General features: G+C 38.7%; 1 protein-coding gene across 1 annotated transcript; it reads right to left on the reverse strand.

Annotated features, from left to right (window-relative positions):
- Positions 1-12321: 12321 nt before the first annotated feature.
- LOC149925893 (uncharacterized) lies at positions 12322-14310 on the reverse strand. Its single transcript, XM_090161813.1, has one exon. It carries the CDS (start codon positions 14308-14310, stop codon positions 12322-12324), a length of 1989 nt encoding a protein of 662 aa, XP_090017939.1.
- Positions 14311-18241: the final 3931 nt, after the last annotated feature.

Consider the following 18241-nt stretch of genomic DNA (forward strand, 5'->3'; position numbering starts at 1 on the left):
TTTTCGTCACTGGAAAAATCCCCACGTTACTAAGGAGCAACTAGCGAAGGCTGGATTCTACTATATTCAGCGGGGCGATGAAGTACGATGTTACAAATGCCACGGCGTATTAGAAGGATGGGAATCAGGAGACGTACCAGAATGGGAACATGCCAGATTCTTTCCACACTGTCCGTCGAGGGATAATTCACCATCGGAAAAAAAGTACATCTCGCTAGAATGGGACATTCCACCGACGCCAAAAGCAACTACGGTCGCTGACAAATACATCTCACCTGTACCTGAAGAAGAAGAAGAAGACGATACTGCTGCTAAACACTACAAATACGTGAGTTAGAACTTTTAATTAAATTAAGTTGCAGGAGATCGTTTCACCCCATTTAAATGCCTGTAAACTTAACTACTTTAATTTGTTTTAATTGTGTAATGTACAAGATAACCATCTAATGGAATATCTGATAGTACCTACTAACATGTAAAACAAAGTTCTAAAATAAAAAATTAAATGTAAATAACTTGTTTTTATTGCCTAGAGATTAGAAAATTAAGGAGTTCTGAAGCGATAAGCAAACGGGTAAAAATCTAATCTCCAGATATCTGCGCGAGGAAAACTAATTTTGGAGAATGGGGATGGGGGAAAGCAGGGATGTACCCAAAAATGGACCAAAATGGACCAAATGTACCCCAAAAACGACCAAAGTCACCATTTTCGGCCCTATGTACCCCATTTCGGACCAAATGTACCCCAAACTGGACCTTTTAGCTTTATTGTAATGTTAAACTCCCATAGAGATTCCCCTAAAAAGAATAATAAACTGGCGGTCCAATTTTGGGTACATTAATTATTTCGGAGAGATAAAACTAATTCTGGCAAACTGCTGCGATTTATAGCGAATGGGGAAAAAGCCAATTTCTAGCGATTGGGTTCGATAGTATGAGAGATAACAATTATGGTTGTTTTTATTGCCTAGAGATGGGGGAAAGCAACTGGTGATTAGAAGGGGTGAAAGCAATGGGGGAAAGGAGCTGGTGAACGAGAGATAAAGTATCCAGTGAATGGGGTTTGGGGGAAAGCAACCGGTGAACGGGAGAATCTGGTGAATAGAAATTCTGGTGATTAGAAATTCTGGTGATTAGAAATTCTGGTGATTGAGAGAGAGGCGCGGGTGGGGGAGGAACGGGATAGGCGCGGGTGAACGGCGGGAGCCAAGCTCTTTGTGTCTATCCGGTGATTGAGAATGAAATTCTCATTCACCGGATAGACACCCTTCTCTCTTTGGTGTGACCAAAGTGAGCCCGAGACCATCCGTTAGCTCATATACGAATTCAGTAAGGTGAGCTCAAGCCCAGCTCTTGGTGTTGACCTATGGTTGTTAGTATCTGGGAACGGCCGAAACGTACTAACAAATATGCGAAATTTGTTCTTTAAAAGGTAGAAAATCTTGCTTGAAGATTTATTTTTAATTATTATTTGCAGTGAAGTAGCCAGAAACTCAAAAGTCGAGTCAGACGTAAAAGTTAAAATGGCGTAAAGAAGGGGATAAAGAATTTACATAGTCAAAGATACGCTCAAGGAAGGGTGTGTAAAAGGAACCATTCGCTTGTCTACATGGTTCTTTGTCCCCTTTTTGAAACCTAAATTAGCAATCTACTGATATATTTGCAAATACATCAGGTAGCAGGAGCACGTTTAAATTAGGCTCATTTAGCATTCATCTTTTATTATTATTATTATTATTGATAAGTGGGGAGAAGGGCGATAGATGTGCCCATTTGTGCACTTCAACCAGAGGTCCATTGTGCAACCCCAGACCTTAAGACTTTAAAAGTCCGATATCCGACATATTAAAGAAATCCGAGGTTTCCAACTGATGCATAGCAAGATGCTCGAACCCTTGGGCTGCGTAATATTCACAACGATAAAGTACATGATATCAATTTTCCTCCTCAACCTGACAACAATAGACTGGATCATCAATGATTCCAATCAAGTGAGGATGTCTGTTAAGTAGGCAGTGGCTTCTTAGTAGGTCAATGACTAAACTGATATTGGAGCTAGAGAGCTAGAGGAACCGGAGATAAACTCTTTAGCGTGCCTTTGATCATCCATCTCAAGACAAAGCTTGAGTTGTCGGTCAGTCATAGAATTTGAGATAAGCGCAAAACCAAGTAGAAGGGAAATACGAACATTAGGGTTTCGGTTCGTGTGATAGGTGAAAAAGGACTTTGTAAACAAATCGAGGGAACCAGCGTAAGAAGGTAAACTTAAACAGTATTTAAAGTCCCTGCTGCTTGGTTTTGCGCTGGTTGCAGCCTACTTCCAGGGGCTATTAGGCCACACTTTGAAGCTCTCTGGCACTCTTTTCACTCATCGTAGGAAAGTGGGAAAAAACCGGAATACTTCTCAACTCACCCCCTACAACTCCTTAAAATTTTTGCATAACCTTTTGAAACACCCTGTATATCTGCGTGAGCACAACGTAAAGCTTAACACTTTTCCAACCTAGTTATTAATCTACTATTTATCTACGAAAAAACTACCTGTCTGCCAATCGAGTGATATATATATATACCATATCTATACGTAGAAACTACGTGTAGGGGACCACATTACTGAATAAGTGTTATATAAACCAGCTTTACACGGAATATGAACATCAACCTAGTATAAACGTGCTCGTGCTACCGGGTTAACTAGTTTATAAACTAATTAGGTAAAAAACCATTACCTATAGTGATATAAACAACTAAATTAGTTTTATAGTCCATATAACTCATTTTTGAACATTTTCACACGTGATTTATTCCAAAACAAGTAGATATCCGGAATTTTTCGAACGTTTACTAGGATAGAAAACATTTCTGGAAGCGTTACCTACTTTATTCTAATGACCTGTGCATTTGAGATGTCTTCAATTAATTTCTGGCCACTATAGAATCCAGTTGCGGTAAAGTTTCAATTTTCTAGAGTAAAGACAAACAAAAAATACGACGTAGCAAAGTGCAAACAAATTGGGATGTAATTTATTTTCTGTAGCTTCTTTATGGGCACATGAACAGAAAAACTCCGTCTAAAGCAGCGTTCAGACTAGGTAAAAATATTACGTTTGCGTCGATCGTGTCGGTTCTTTCGATTTCTTACACCGTTCAGACTTTTCAAAAGATACTTTAAATTTTCGCGCGTGTCGTTTAAATTTTTTCATTTCTTTGCGCTCAAAAAGTTCATAGCAGACAATTAGCCTTATGCCTCATCAGCGCTGACTCTAGGTAGTGGCGACCTTCAGAACCATCGAAATACTATAACCAATCAGAGGTGGATAAAAAAGTATTTCAGTTTTTCCGCCGTTATTACTGAGCTCTGATTGGATGAACAATCACTTTTTATGTTAATCTCCGTCAGGCGCCCCTGGGCTAATTATATTAGGCGCCCTTTTATATATTTTTTATAGTATGTGTTAAACAATTAAGGGCCAGACGGCGCCCCTGCCGGGCACGGCGCCCTAGGGCTTAGCCCTACCTAGCCCAATGGTAGAGAGGGACCTGATCTCCGTGCAAGGTTGGTTCCTTTCTGAACAGTGAAATGAACGAACCGATGCGACCAACATAACCGAAACGTAATATTTTCACATAGTCTGAACGCTGCATAACGCAAGCTTGTTTTTAACGTGACTAGCCTGGTGGGATAAAAGTGAAATTCGTTGATCTTTAATAAACGTGGAAGTTAATACTCTCTTTAAAAAATAATTTAAGAACATTACATTAATTTAAATAGATTTAATAGAAATTGTTGTTTAGTCTCATTGTAAAAGGTTAAACCTAACTAAGGGCTGTCGAATGCCAACAAAGATAAAAATTACTAACAGTATTTTTAAAGTCCTCCAACTGATTTTAAAAGAATCCAACTGATTTTTAAAGAATTCAACTGATTTTTAAAGAATCCAACTGATTTTTAAAGAATCCAACTGATTGTTAAAGAATTCAACTGATTTTAAAGGATTCAACTGATTTTTAAAGAGTCCAACTGGTTGTTAAAGAATTCAGCTGATTTTAAAGAATTCAACGGATTTTTAAAGAATTCAACTGATTTTAAAGAATTCAACGGATGTTTAAAGAATTCAACTGATTTAAAAAAATCTTATAGTATTTTTTTGTAAAAATAAATCCACGGATTTGTTTTGTTGGATCTCATGGATTTTTCAGCGGATTTTGTGGATTTGTTAGAAATTAAGGGTATTAAAAAAATACAAAATAATTTCCGGATGTTTTCGTGGATTTTGGATTTTAATTTAATAATAACTTAACTTTTGCCAAAAATGGGCTCCTTTGATACAATTATTATCTGGAATCCTTGCAATTTACACAAAGAAATATTACCTACTTTGTATTGAATCTGATAGCCCTAAATCAATCTTTTTTAAATTGTGCAATAAATTAAATTGGTTTTACGGTATCCAACATATCCAATATATTAATTAAAGCCAATTTGAATATTGTTTTTCGTGTGAATTACTGTATAAAGCTATGGATATATATGAAAATATTGAAACAGAGAATCGAATTACATTACTATATTATTAATTATTAATTAATTATTATATTTATAATATTATATAATAATAATAATAATAATAATAAAATAATAATAATGAAATAGCCGATCTTTAGTAAATGAAGATTTCGACCTTGAAAATGTCCCTTTCGAAGTACAAAAACCCAAAAATCTTTTAAAAAACAACTGCTTAAAGTTAGTCGAAATAACCTTGAGAATCGCTAACTTGACATTCAAAATGGCGATTTTTAGAATAAAATAAATAATAAATAATAAAATAATAAAATAATAAAATAAAATAATAAAATAATAATAATAAAATGGACAACCATGTAACGGCAGTCTGCAGCCGTTCAAAATTTGGAACTATCCCTTAAACATCTCGCTCGAGATAGTGACGTCATTCAAAAACAAACAATAAGGATAAATTTCGTTAAAGCTAAAAGTTTCGATGTAGAAACATTGGTAATACTACACAAACAGCCATACGTGAAAACCCTTGGCTAATTCCCCAACCAGCGTCGGCTCAAATCCCAAATCAAATGTTATTTGGGTTCGGTGGGGTTATTTGCTATTTACTGCACCACCGCCGACGACAGAAAATTTCCCAACATTGCAAAATTCAAGTTTTTACTGGTTGCTCTGCGTAAGCTTATAGAGTTGCTGCAACTTACCGCTGCGGTAAACTTTGATACTTTCCGCAATTTATATTTATCCGCATCGCTAGAGGTTGCTTTCCACTAACGTGCGAAATAATGTATTTTCCTTTACACCCTTAAGCGAAGTTTCCACAAACGTGCGTAATAATATATATTCCCTTAGGTTTTTAAGTGTATAGTTGCAAATAAAGTGCGTAATAATGCATTCTTCCTTGTGCCCTTAAGCGTAGTTTCCAATAACGTGCAGTGGCGTAGCGTGGGCCATTGTCGACCGGGGCGGAATCATAATTCTAAGGAGGATAGGAAGAGAGGCGAAGTAGAAGGGATGAACGCGCCAAAATCATCCTTGTAAAAAGGGGCAATTTTGCCGCCCTCCTAATGGTGGCGCCCGGGGCGGTCCGCCCCTCCGCCCCCCCTCGCTACGCCACTGATAACGTGCGAAATATTGTATTCTTCTTTACGCCCTTAAGCGTGCGTAGTATTCACTAACACGACTAACAATGTATTTGCCTTTACGCCCTTAAGCATAGTATTCACTAACACGCTTAATAAGGTATTTGCCTTTACGCCCTTAAGCGTAGTTTCCAATAACGTACGTAAAAATGTATATTCCCTTACGCCCTTAAGCGTAGTTTCCACTAACGTGCGAAATAATGTATTTTTCTTTACGCCCATAAGCTTAGTATTCACTAACACGCCTAACAATGTATTGGCCTTTACGCCCTTAAGCGTAGTTTCCAATAACGTGCGAAATAATGTATTCTTCTTTACGCCCTTAAGCGTAGTATTCACTAACACGACTAACAATGTATTTGCCTTTACGCCCTTAAGCGTAGTTTCCAATAACGTGCGTAATAATGTATATTCCCTTACGCCCTTAAGCGTAGTTTCCAATAACGTGCGTAATAATGTATATTCCCTTACGCCCTTAAGCGTAGTTTCCAATAACGTGCGTAATAATGTATATTCCCTTACGCCCTTAAGCGTAGTTTCCAATAACGTGCGTAATAATGTATATTCCCTTACGCCCTTAAGCGTAGTTTCCAATAACGTGCGTAATAATGTATATTCCCTTACGCCCTTAAGCGTAGTTTCCAATAACGTGCGTAATAATGTATATTCCCTTACGCCCTTAAGCGTAGTTTCCAATAACGCGCGTAAAAATATATTTTCCTTTACGCGAAATGGTTTCTACGTCCCAAAGTTGAGTGACCTCGTTACGCTCGCTAGTGGAAACTGAGCAGAACACTAGACTTCGAGCAGTGACAAATAAAAGCCAGGACTTTCTCGGATACCGGGTGGCTACAAAATGCTCGAAAAACGCGAATAAAATATTTATTTGGGTTACGAGAAAGACATAAATTAAAAAGCGTTGGATTAGCTTAGTTATTAAAAATATTTTCGAAGTAATACTACACTTCGTTATTTATTGTGGCGCCAGATACAGCTGTTTTTAGAAAACAGTTTTGTCGAAACAAAGAAATTACGTTTCTATTTTCTGATAACTGCGCGTGCCCAGACGGGATTACTAAAATTGGCGTATTAGCTAGCAAGATCTACGTTGGTCTCTCGGGTATTAACCTAGCTGATTACTAAATTTAAAATAAAATTATAAATGGTTCCGAAAAGTTAGGCTTAGCGTTAACCACTAAGCCTTAGCGAACGAAATTTTTGTATACTCGTTTTGTGAAAATTCCAAGCTTCTTTCGTTAGCAAATTTCCCGACGAATCGAAATTCAGACAGTCGCTCTGTGGCCAGTGAAAACTATGCTCGAGGGCTGAGGCAGTAGGATGGAGATCTGAATCCCTTTCCGCATCCGCAGCGGCTCTCTCCAGAATCTTCCTTTTCTCCGGGACGGGTAGTCAAAGGCTAAAAATAGCGCGCGGAAACGGATCGATTCCGCAGTCGATGGCCGACCCACCCGCCCGCCATTTAAAACTCGCAATTGCCAAACAAATGCGCGTTGGCCAGCGAGAGCGGCCAGGGTCACCTATCCGGAGACCAATTAAAAGAAAATCATTCCTAGCTAGTCCCCGCGTGTATGGCCAAATTAGTCTATATATTATGATAATGAGGAAAGATTCTTTACATCACTATGGCAACGGTCAATAGAAGTTCTAATGGCACCTGATTTTAAGTGAAAATTAACGCAGTTTCCTCTTGAATTTCCAAGACATTTTCGGGTACTTTACACAATGGGAATAGACATATCCTTGACGTCTTGGCGCATATACAGTAGGAAACTGGCCATTTTATTTGAGTTGATATTGAAAAAGGATTTCGTAAGATCCAAAACGTAGTGTCGCGAACGTTGCGCAACGTTTTTAACTTTGTATATTTAATGGATTTTAATAAATTTTAATTAAGTAACAAATCTCATGAGTATTCCATAATTTATTAATCTTTTTAAATATTTATCTACTATGACAAAAATTAGTGATTCAATTGGGTAAGACGCTTAAAAATAAATAAAAAATTTAATTTGATGTTGAATTTGGTATTGTAGCCATTCACTATTTTCTCCACTTGCCTAAATCGGCTGCGCAACTACCGCCAATTAAAACTGCACTTTCTCAAAAGCATAAAAACACGTCATCGCGATATTTAACCTTTTGCGAAACATACCGAATGAAAAATCCCCATCAGCCGCTGTACATCATACGTGGACAGAAAAATCAACGATGAACGTTCTTGGTCGTTTTCTTTTTCAGTCCGGCACTTAAAGATATCTAAGCCTAGTGCCGGACTAATAAACGGAGCAAAAATATACTAGCCGACACCAGTCTAGCCTTATATTCCAAAATTCCACAGAGAGAAGAAAGATAGATTGATTAGGGGAAAGAATTGGGGCAAAGCATAGCGTCGCTTCGTATTTCGTTCGTCCACCCTTCTTTTATATTTGGTAAAAGTAGCGAGAAATCGAAATAATCATTTCTGGAATAAAAACAAGAAATATCGGAAATGTTGGGAATTATCGTAAATATTTGGAATTATCGTAAATGTTTTGGTAATTATCGTAAATATTTGGAATTATCGTAAATATTTGGAATTATCGTAATTATTTGTGAAATATCGTAAATGTTTGGGAATTATCGTAAATATTTGGGAAATATCATAAATGTTTGGGAAATATCGTAAATATTTGGGAATTATCGTAAATATTTGGAATTATCTTAAATATTTGGAATTATCGTAATTATTTGTGAAATATCGTAAATGATTGGGAATTATCATATATATTTGGGAAATATCGTAAATGTTTAAGGAATATCGTAAATATTTAGGATTTGGGAAATATCGTAACTATTTGAGAAATATCGTAAATGTTTGGGAAATATCGTAAATATTTAGGATTTGGGAATTATCGTATATGTTTGGGAGATATTTAAATGATTGGCTAAAGTCGTAAATGTTTGGGAAATATTGAACATATTTGGGAAAATATTATACATATGGGATAATATTAAATATTCGATAAAGTATTATATATTTGGGAAAATATTATATATTTGGGAAAATATTATATATTCGTGAAAATATTATATACTCGGGAAAATATTACATACTCGGGATAATATTAAATATTCGGGAAAATATTACATATTCGGGAAAGTATTAAATATTCGGGAAAATATTACATATTCGGGAAAGTATTAAATATTCGATAAAATATTAAATATTCGGGAAAATATTAAATATTCGGGAAAATATTAAATATTCGGGAAAATATTAAATATTCGGGAAAGTATTAAATATTCGGGAAAATATTAAATATTCGGGATTCCTCATCCGGGGTACACAATGAGAGGTGTGACACACGCCAGTGGAAACTACGCTTAAGGTGCGTTATTTGAAATTGTAAATTTATATTTCAAACGTTTTTCTATATTCTATTTGGGATTTAGTGTACTTATTTTCCGCAAATCGTCAAAATTAAACATAAATTACTTTTTAGGGTTTTTAATGTTTTTAACTTTTTATCGATATAAAATGTCTAATAACAGTAAACATACTACAAAACATTAATGGTGTTACATTGTTAATCAGTTTAAACTAGTCTAGAGGTTTAGTTTTACTTTCAGATTCGAAAAAATTACGCGAAAATACCGATTTATTTAAATTTGCAAAAAATATATTAGACTAATCATGGAATGAAACCTTTTTTATATTTTTAGGAAAAATACGGAAAAATTTCCGGAAAAAAGGCCTCGGTCATTTTCACACTAATTTTACACCATTTTTTAAATGTTCATAAAACGTTTTTAGTCGTAAGCTGCATTTAATAACCGTATGTCCAATTTTAATCGCCAAATTATTATATATGTTTTGTCCAACTTATTTCTCGAGCCAAGCAAAGGCTTAGCCAAAGACGCGAAACGGGTCACTCCTAAATGTAAGGTTTTTTGGGGTGCGTGCAGCGGCAATAATATTAGCAGACAGCCGAGGGAGAGGGAGATAGAGAGAATGGCCAGAAATAGACACTAGGGGGCAGGGCCGGAAAGCCCGCGCTAAAATTGAAAGACACAAATTTAGCTCATCTATCAACGGGCCGGCGAAAACAATTCATCTTCATCTTTTCACTCGAGCAGCGAATAAAAGGTGTCCGAGAAATAAAAAAAGGAAGCGTCTTCTACTTCCATTACGAGCGGGCGTCAATCGCGCCATCTAGCGCCTCTATAGATCAGGTTGAATCAGGTGCGCGGAGAGATCCTTTCGCACCCGCTGCCAATTCCGACTGCTCACTTTCCTAGTCAAAGGCTGATTCGTACCATCTTTAACCGGTAGAGGACGCGAGGCCATTTCGAAGGGGTTATTAGGCGTCCGTCTTCCAGCGCCCGGAGATGAAATATTCGAGTATCAATTTTTAATAAAGGCAGCGAGGTGGATCAACAGAGATCAGAGCAGAACAGGCCTCTGGGACCGCGAAAGGCCGATCAGGCTTGGCTCGTTGTCTACCGTGTATTGAAAAGGGCCCCGCCAGGAAAGTACTTGAATTGATGGGACTTTATCGTGAGGCGGTGGTATGTCGTCGGGGTGATCTATGTAGGTACTCTTTGATGGTGACAGAACACGCCCGTTTACGATTGTTACGCTTAATTGAAATTGAGTCCGAACATATTTTCCGACAACCGAGGGCCTTTAGCCACTTTAAAAAATGTAGGATAGATTAATTGTTTAAAATATTTGTAAAATTTACATATTTTGGGATTTTTTATTTTCTTTGGATAAATAATTAATTTCGCGAGTTTAGTCTTTAATTCATTTCTAGCTTTTTTCAACAGCCAATGGAAATCCATCACCACCACACAAGATGGCCTGCACCTACCTGTTATATTGAATAGCAAGACTCAAATACCACAATGAAATGTATCTCCTATAGAGTGGCTTTTTCGTGGAACTGTCAACCTACCGATAAAAGAGCCGCAAATGACTTTTAAATACTACCTAAATGTTTTTTATATTTTTAATGGTAGTACTTCTTAATTAATTTAACTATGTGAAATAGCTGTGTAACGCTAAGTTGGATATCCGCAATAAATATGACGTCGGGGTCTAGTGTGTGAGGTTCGACCGAGGCTTAGGGCCAAATTTTATTCGGTAAATTATTTGGTTTGAGTCTATTTCATCGATTCCATTTGATCGAATTGCATTTGATCGAATGGCATTTGATGGAACGAAATTTGATCGAAAGCTACTGTAGCGTAAAACTACTAGTTTTTTGGAGTAAATCGAAAAGGCAACTTCTAGTCAGAATGAGATACAGTAGACTCTAATACAGAAAAAAAAACCTGAGCGCAGTGACGTAGAAAACAAAATATTTTCTCGGACATAATTAATAGAAAGACCTATTAAAAAAACCAACTCTGTACCTAATTTTTAGCAATAGAAGGGCCGTGAACGTGGTCAGACCCCTCGTATACAACGGTGCGTACGCGCCTACGGCGCTCGTACATCAACCTAACCTAACCTAACCTAACCTGACCCTATTTATATATATAAAAACAACGGGCCGTTATCGTCGATGTCATAAAAAATTCCATCATATAGTGTATAAAGTAAAAATCTCTTCATCTTTGTGGCTTAATACAGTTAAAGCAATGAATTATTCCATCATTATTCCTTCTGCACTTAAGCAATGAATTATTCCATCATTATTCCTTCTGCACTTCATATTGGCATTCGGTAAAATAAAAACATACCAACTGGTACTATAAATACTTTTGAATTCGATCAAATAGTATTCGATCATTTGAAGGTTCGCTCTTATGAAACAAATGTCAAATGGGATTCGATCAAATGGAATTTCGATCAATTGCAACGTATAAGGATCGACTGTAGATCACATATTTTTCGATCAAATGGACCAACACCAATTATTTTATCTTTTCGTTAGAACAAAATAAAGATGAAATTTTAAAATGAACACAGCACTATTATAGTGATCAACATAGATTGTAGTACATGAGGATTGGTAGACACTTTACAAGAGTGTATGTCTTGTTCAGAAACTAAGCTAAAAGGTTCAAAGCCTTCTGCGGAAAACAACGACAGTTCTTACGGTACGTAATAATCTCAGAAGGGTGACATCTACCGTTGGAATACGCTAGTTTCGTTTTTTCAAAAACCATATATTTATGAAGTCTGACTAATTGTGGAACACGCTTTTCTATTACTGGCAGAGCATCGTCATCCAACCTCCTAAAAGTCCCATAATAAAAACTACAACTAATTAACTAAAAAATCATTGAATCGTTATCCGATTGGCTAAATTGGAATTTCGGAAAAATACACCACCCACTAACGTTTTCAAATAATGTCGGTTTACGGGTTTGCTAAGCCTTTTCCTAATTTCTCAGCGACGATTGTAAGGAGCAAAGGACTGTCGTCTGCTTAATAGTGTCGCAGCAAATAATTTTGGGATGTCGTCTGCTAGAACAGGAATTCAGTTATACGAGGACTGTTTTGAAGGAAAACACGTTTATTTCGATCAAACCAAATATTTTGGCCAGAAAAAAACCCAACAATCTTATTGAATTTTTGACCGATATCGAAAAAATATTAAAAATGCTAAATACATCTTATAATACGTCTGAATTAGTTTCTTTTAAAATTCAAAAGCTTTCTTCTTCGGATCCACATTCGACCTTGACAAAAGTGTCCGGGTTCATCGCGACACCAGCGTTACTATCCCCAATTGGTCGATATCCCAACTCTTCTAGTTTGACGACTGACGGAATACCCACAAGCTCCATGAAGTCATAAATGGGCACTTCTTTGATGGGGCTCATATCGACTGAGGGACATCCCACTTCCCTCTTAATGGGAAAGGTCACATTTGGGTCCGCGTCAGGGTCGGGAACTTCGGGTTTTACCACGTGGGCGGAATCGGGGTTTTCGGTGCAAGATTGAATCTGTCCATTTGTCAGGCGTCGAAGCTGCACCGAGCAAGACCCAACTCCCGTTTGACGAACGAGGCTCCCAATCCGCCGTGGTCGTGACGGTGTTCGGTGTCCTGGGTCTGGTCCGTGACTGGTCGAAGCGCCACTTTGGTTTGCGGGAAGACAATGAATTCGAACGTGAGTTGGAAGGGTTCTTTTGGTAGCGAGGTTTTGGTCGCCAACTAAGCCTTTGTGTGGCCTTGCCCTATGAGCGTCACGCGCTTTTTGGTGTTTATTTAAATGTATCTCTTTTCTGGCCCGGAATCCGCGCTCTGTACATCCAGATGGTTTCACTCTCGTATGAGTTATTTTGTGGGCAGTCAAATGGTCCTTTCGTGTAGACGCGTAACTACACTGATCACATTTAAAGGGTTTTTCGCCCGTGTGAGATCTTTTGTGGGTAATCAAATTGTTTTTTTGTGCAGACGCGTAACTACACTGATCACACTGAAAAGGTTTCACGCCCGTGTGAGATCTTTTGTGGGTAATCAAATTGACCTTTTGTGCAGTCGCGTAACTACACTGTTCACATTGAAAAGGTTTCACGGCCGTGTGAGATCTTTCATGGGTAATCAAATTGGCCTTTTGTGCAGACGCGTAACTACATTGATCACACTGAAAAGGTTTCACGCCCGTATGAGATCTTTTGTGGGTAATCAAACTGACCTTTTGTGCAGTCGCGTAACTACACTGTTCACATTTAAAGGGTTTCACGCCCGTGTGAGATCTTTTGTGGGTAATCAAATTGCTCTTTTGTGCAGACGCGTAACTACACTGTTCACATTGAAAAGGTTTTACGCCCGTGTGAGATCTTTTGTGGGTAATCAAATCGGCCTTTCGTGCAGACGCGTAACTACACTGATCACATTTAAAGGGTTTTTCGCCCGTGTGAGATCTTTTGTGGGTAATCAAATGAGTCTTTTGTGCAAACGCGTAACTACACTGTTCACATTGAAAAGGTTTCACGCCCGTGTGAGATCTTTTGTGGGTAATCAAATGAGTCTTTTGTGCAGTCGCGTAACTACACTGTTCACATTTAAAGGGTTTCACGCCCGTGTGAGATCTTTTGTGGGTAATCAAATTGTTTTTTTGTGCAGACGCGTAACTACACTGATCACACTGAAAAGGTTTCACGCCCGTGTGAGATCTTTTGTGGGTAATCAAATTGCTCTTTTGTGCAGACGCGTAACTACACTGTTCACATTGAAAAGGTTTCACGCCCGTGTGAGATCTTTTGTGGGTAACCAAATGAGTCTTTTGTGCAGTCGCGTAACTACACTGTTCACATTTAAAGGGTTTTTCGCCCGTGTGAGATCTTCTGTGGGTAATCAAACGGTCCTTTCGTGAAGACGCGTAACTACACTGTTCACATTTAAAGGGTTTTTCGCCCGTGTGAGATCTTCTGTGGGTAATCAAACGGTCCTTTCGTGAAGACGCGTAACTACACTGTTCACATTTAAAGGGTTTTTCGCCCGTGTGAGATCTTCTGTGGGTAATCAAACGGTCCTTTCGTGAAGACGCGTAACTACATTGTTCACATTGGAAAGGTTTATCTCCGGTGTGTTTTCTTTTGTGAGCAATAAAAGGTCCCTTTTTGCTCGTGGCATGGAAGCACTCACAATTGTCAGTGCACTTGTGTTTCTTCTGTTCTCGGCTGCTCATTTTGCCAGTTTCAAGCTTTAAGTTCTGCGCAAAGGCTCTTTTGGATTTATGGATCCGTCCCGCTGCTATAGCTGGAAGGATTTTTAGCGTTGCTTATCGATGAAAACCACTTTTATAAGGGCCTAAACCAAATAAAATTCCAAGATTAGCAATCACGAAATATTTCATAAAAATGGATTCGGCGGTTAACCCTTCGGAAAATGATTTCTGAATGAATTAAATATTGTTCATCGGAGCAGCCAGCGAAATGACTGGGAAATTTGAGGGGAAATAACGGAAACCAAATAGGCTAAATAAAGGAAACATATGAGAAATAATTAGGTTTTCTCGTTCAATTTCAAAATGAGAAAGGCACCAGTAATTGATGATTTCAAATGCATTTTATAGAAACATTTTAGAGTGGCTTAATGAGTGTGCTTTGTGTAACTTTTGGTTCAATTCTAACTTGGCGAATGATTGGGAATTATTTAAATAAGGTTGTAACTGTTTACGAGGAGTTTTTATTTAATCGGGGGTATTTAGATTTTAACTGTTAATGTTACCAATTTAATCATTATCTTAATTTGAGCAAATGAAATAGTCGGAATAAAGTGGCGAATCGGAAATAATTTGGTCCAAATACGTCGAAAAAAAGCATTTCGTCATCGGGTACCCGGGTGTAGACGGGGCAGAGTTGCGTAAAAGCCTTTTTTAAAGAATATTATTTATGTGTAGTCGTATCAGAATGCGCGCAAATATGAAAAAACTAAAGTAACTCGGGGGCCGAGAGGTTGGCGAAGTGCTGTAATCCCGCGTCTGGGAGGCACTCCTTTCAAGCTGTGCAGGCGAAGATTGCTGCGTTAGAAAATAACCTTTCGGAGTTTGCCTTCACTCCTCTGGACCTTCATGAGTCAGTCAAAGCCTCTCTTTCCGATTTTGAAAACCAACTGCGGGGCTTCCAGGTGGCGCAAATGGCCGACAGAGCGGACATCCGCTTGGCGGCCGACGAGCTTTCGCAGTTTGAAGGCCATTATAAAACGGCCTTTGAAAACCTCAAATCCGTCCAGGATACGCTCCATACAGCCTCTACCGCTTAATCAAATCGCGTGGACGGCCTGGACAAGGCTATTTTAACAAATGGCGAATCATTAACTTTGCTCGCTTCTGAGGTGCACTCGCTTTCCTCCTCCCTAAGCGACAATTTTACAACCCTGGAAAATTCACTTGTGGAAAAACTGGTGTGTATGCGCCAGCCTCCCTCTCCCACTGATTATGTCACCTCTGAAGACCTGGCTCGTGAATCCAGACGGCTCAATGCTGTCCTCTTTGGTACCGACCACCGTTCCGTATCACAGGCTCGGGGTGGTTCCGTCTTCGGGTACAGGTGCCCGCCCTCGTCCGCTTCTTATCACATTCCCACATACGGTGGGGAAACGTTCCTTCCTCGGTCTTATAAAAAAGAGACGTTCAGTTGGCGAACTACCGTCGCGCTTGCGAAGAACTTAGCCATCGTTTGGCCAATGGCGAAACTCACCTCGCTATCCGCAACAATGTCGTGGTTTCTCTAGCGTATGACCAATTCGCAGCCTCGGGAAACGCGTCACGGCCCCAGGGCCACCTCCAGGACATGGGCTTCCTTATCCAGCTAATGGCGTCTACAAGCCGCTTCAGCACGGCGGCCCAAATTCGCAAAATTGTCTCCAGCCAAAAAACTCGGTCACGCCGCGCTTTCGCCACTGACTTCGGCGCGGCCTACCTTAGGGCCCTCTCTCTCGCTGACATCCCATCTTGACAATATCCTCTCCTCAACAGTAACTGATCTCAACAATGACTTTCTGCCGTTTGTCCTTTATACCGGTCCGGCTGTGTTATCTTTACCGTCTCCTGAAGTTTTTTATCCTCGAAAATGTGCGCCTTGTCCTTTTACCTTTTTGGCAACAAATACTGGGTCTTTGATTAGTAAAATCCTTGAACCGCGTGCGTTGGTTTGGGAACTGGTTCCTGACTGTATTGCCATAACAGAGACCTGGTTAAATAAGGACATATGTTCTGAATTGTTCCACATTCCGGGTTATAATTCCTTTCGCTTCGATTGTGAATGGTCAAGAAGCGGGGGATGTGTTCTGTGTTTTCGATCGCACCATGTGGCTACTCTTAATCACTCCCTCACCTCTCCAAACATTTTGGCTCGCCAACTTAAACTTGATAAAATATTATTTATTGTGTTATGTTGCTATCGTAGCCCTTCGGTGACTCTTTGAGTTCTTGAAGATCTTATTGGGGACGATGGGGAAAGCCAGCGAGTTAGCTGACCGTGTGGTTATTATGGAGGATTTTAACGCGCCTGCGATAAACTGCACTTCTTGTACCACGGGTCCAAGGGGGTTAGATCTGTTGAGAAAAGGCTCCTTGATACCGTGTCTTCCTTTCAACTAAAACAACATATCCCACTCGCCGCCGTGGGAACAATATCCCTTCGCTTTTAGACCTCATTTTTACTTTTGATTGGGATTCTATTAATGACCTTTCCCACCTCCCCTCCCTTGATAAACGATTTTGTCTCTTTCTCTTTCGAGCTCCAGTGTTCCCTTCCAGTGCCCATATTCCGTCTGCACGCTATGCCTATAGTCGTGGGCACTATGACCTATTTCGCGCTGCCCGGCTTCCGAAGGATTGGTCAGCCATCCTCAATGCCCCTACCTTAGACGAAATGGTTGGTTTTCTTCTACTTTACGTTACTGAAGCCAGGGACGTGTCGGTGCCCTTGATCTCCATTAAACCCACTAATCGTTCGGGTCTTTTGAGGGAGCCCTGGTGGTCCAAGAAAACCGAGCACCTAATTCGAGACAAGCGTTCTGCCTTTCGTGTATTCAGAGCTTCACCTTCTACTGACAACAGACAAGCATTTGCGAAAAAACGTAACTTACTTACTAAACACATTCGTTCCGCGAAATATAGGTACGAAGCCCGTTTAATTGAGGCAATGCCTACCAACCCCAAGGCGCTCTACTCGCGTGTTTCCCGTTATCTTAAACCCAAACCCTCTCTTATGGTTGTGGAGAACTCTGCGGGGGTATTAATTCGCGATCCGGTTGCGATGGTAACGGCGCTTAATGATTTCTTTACACACAGAAAAATATTAATGTAAATTTTACAGTAAGCTGCGGTCAGCATAGATACCAGCAGAATGCTGTTAAATTCACAACCAACTCTGACTGTTTTTTTTATTGTTATGCTTCCTGTTAAATTTACTGGACACTGCCGTTTAAAAATACATCAAGACAAAGTTATATTTACAGAGTATTGCTGTTTATTTAACCTTCATTCCAGACGTATTTAATACGGCAAATGCTTGCAGTTTTTACAGTAAAATCCCAGTGTTTCCCGTAGTTTTAGTTGTCAAACGTATTTAGTACAGAACTTATTCACAACCTTAAAATTTCATCAAAAATTTTACGGATTAAACCATTAACATATTGGTTTAATTAAAAAATTTCAAATATTTTATTAATCAATTCATGATAGAAATATATAATTTTTTTTATCAATTATTAAAATTATTATAACAAACACTTTGACAAAATATTTTCATAGTTCAATAGCAAAATTTAATCGTAATTACCAAACATAACTACAACTCTAGTTGATTATGTTTGGCTCGATCCTTTGTATTTCAGAGTTATAGGGAAAACCAAAGGAAAGTAAACTATTAACTTCGTTTCAAATTATTAAGAACGCGATGAACAAGGGTTGTAATTAATATAGCATTTTGCGTGGGGTGCTGCTTATACAAAAGAGTATATAAAAATATTTTTATCGGATATTATTATATTTAAAACTAAAATGAAACTTGTGCGATTTTAAAAAAGTTTTGACAACTAAATAATAATTAGTTTGATATACTAGCGCTTGCCGTTTATAACAGAAAAAACAGCACCGTGTGGTAAATTTT

Source organism: Leiobunum rupestre, chromosome 10 (genome assembly GCF_980474605.1).
Source record: "Leiobunum rupestre chromosome 10, qqLeiRupe1.1.hap1, whole genome shotgun sequence".
NCBI lineage: Eukaryota > Metazoa > Arthropoda > Arachnida > Opiliones > Sclerosomatidae > Leiobunum > Leiobunum rupestre.

Excerpts from the sequence above, each read along its gene's own strand:
- LOC149925893 (XM_090161813.1), bottom strand. The coding sequence starts at position 14,310 with ATGAGCAGCCGAGAACAGAAGAAACACAAGTGCACTGACAATTGTGAG.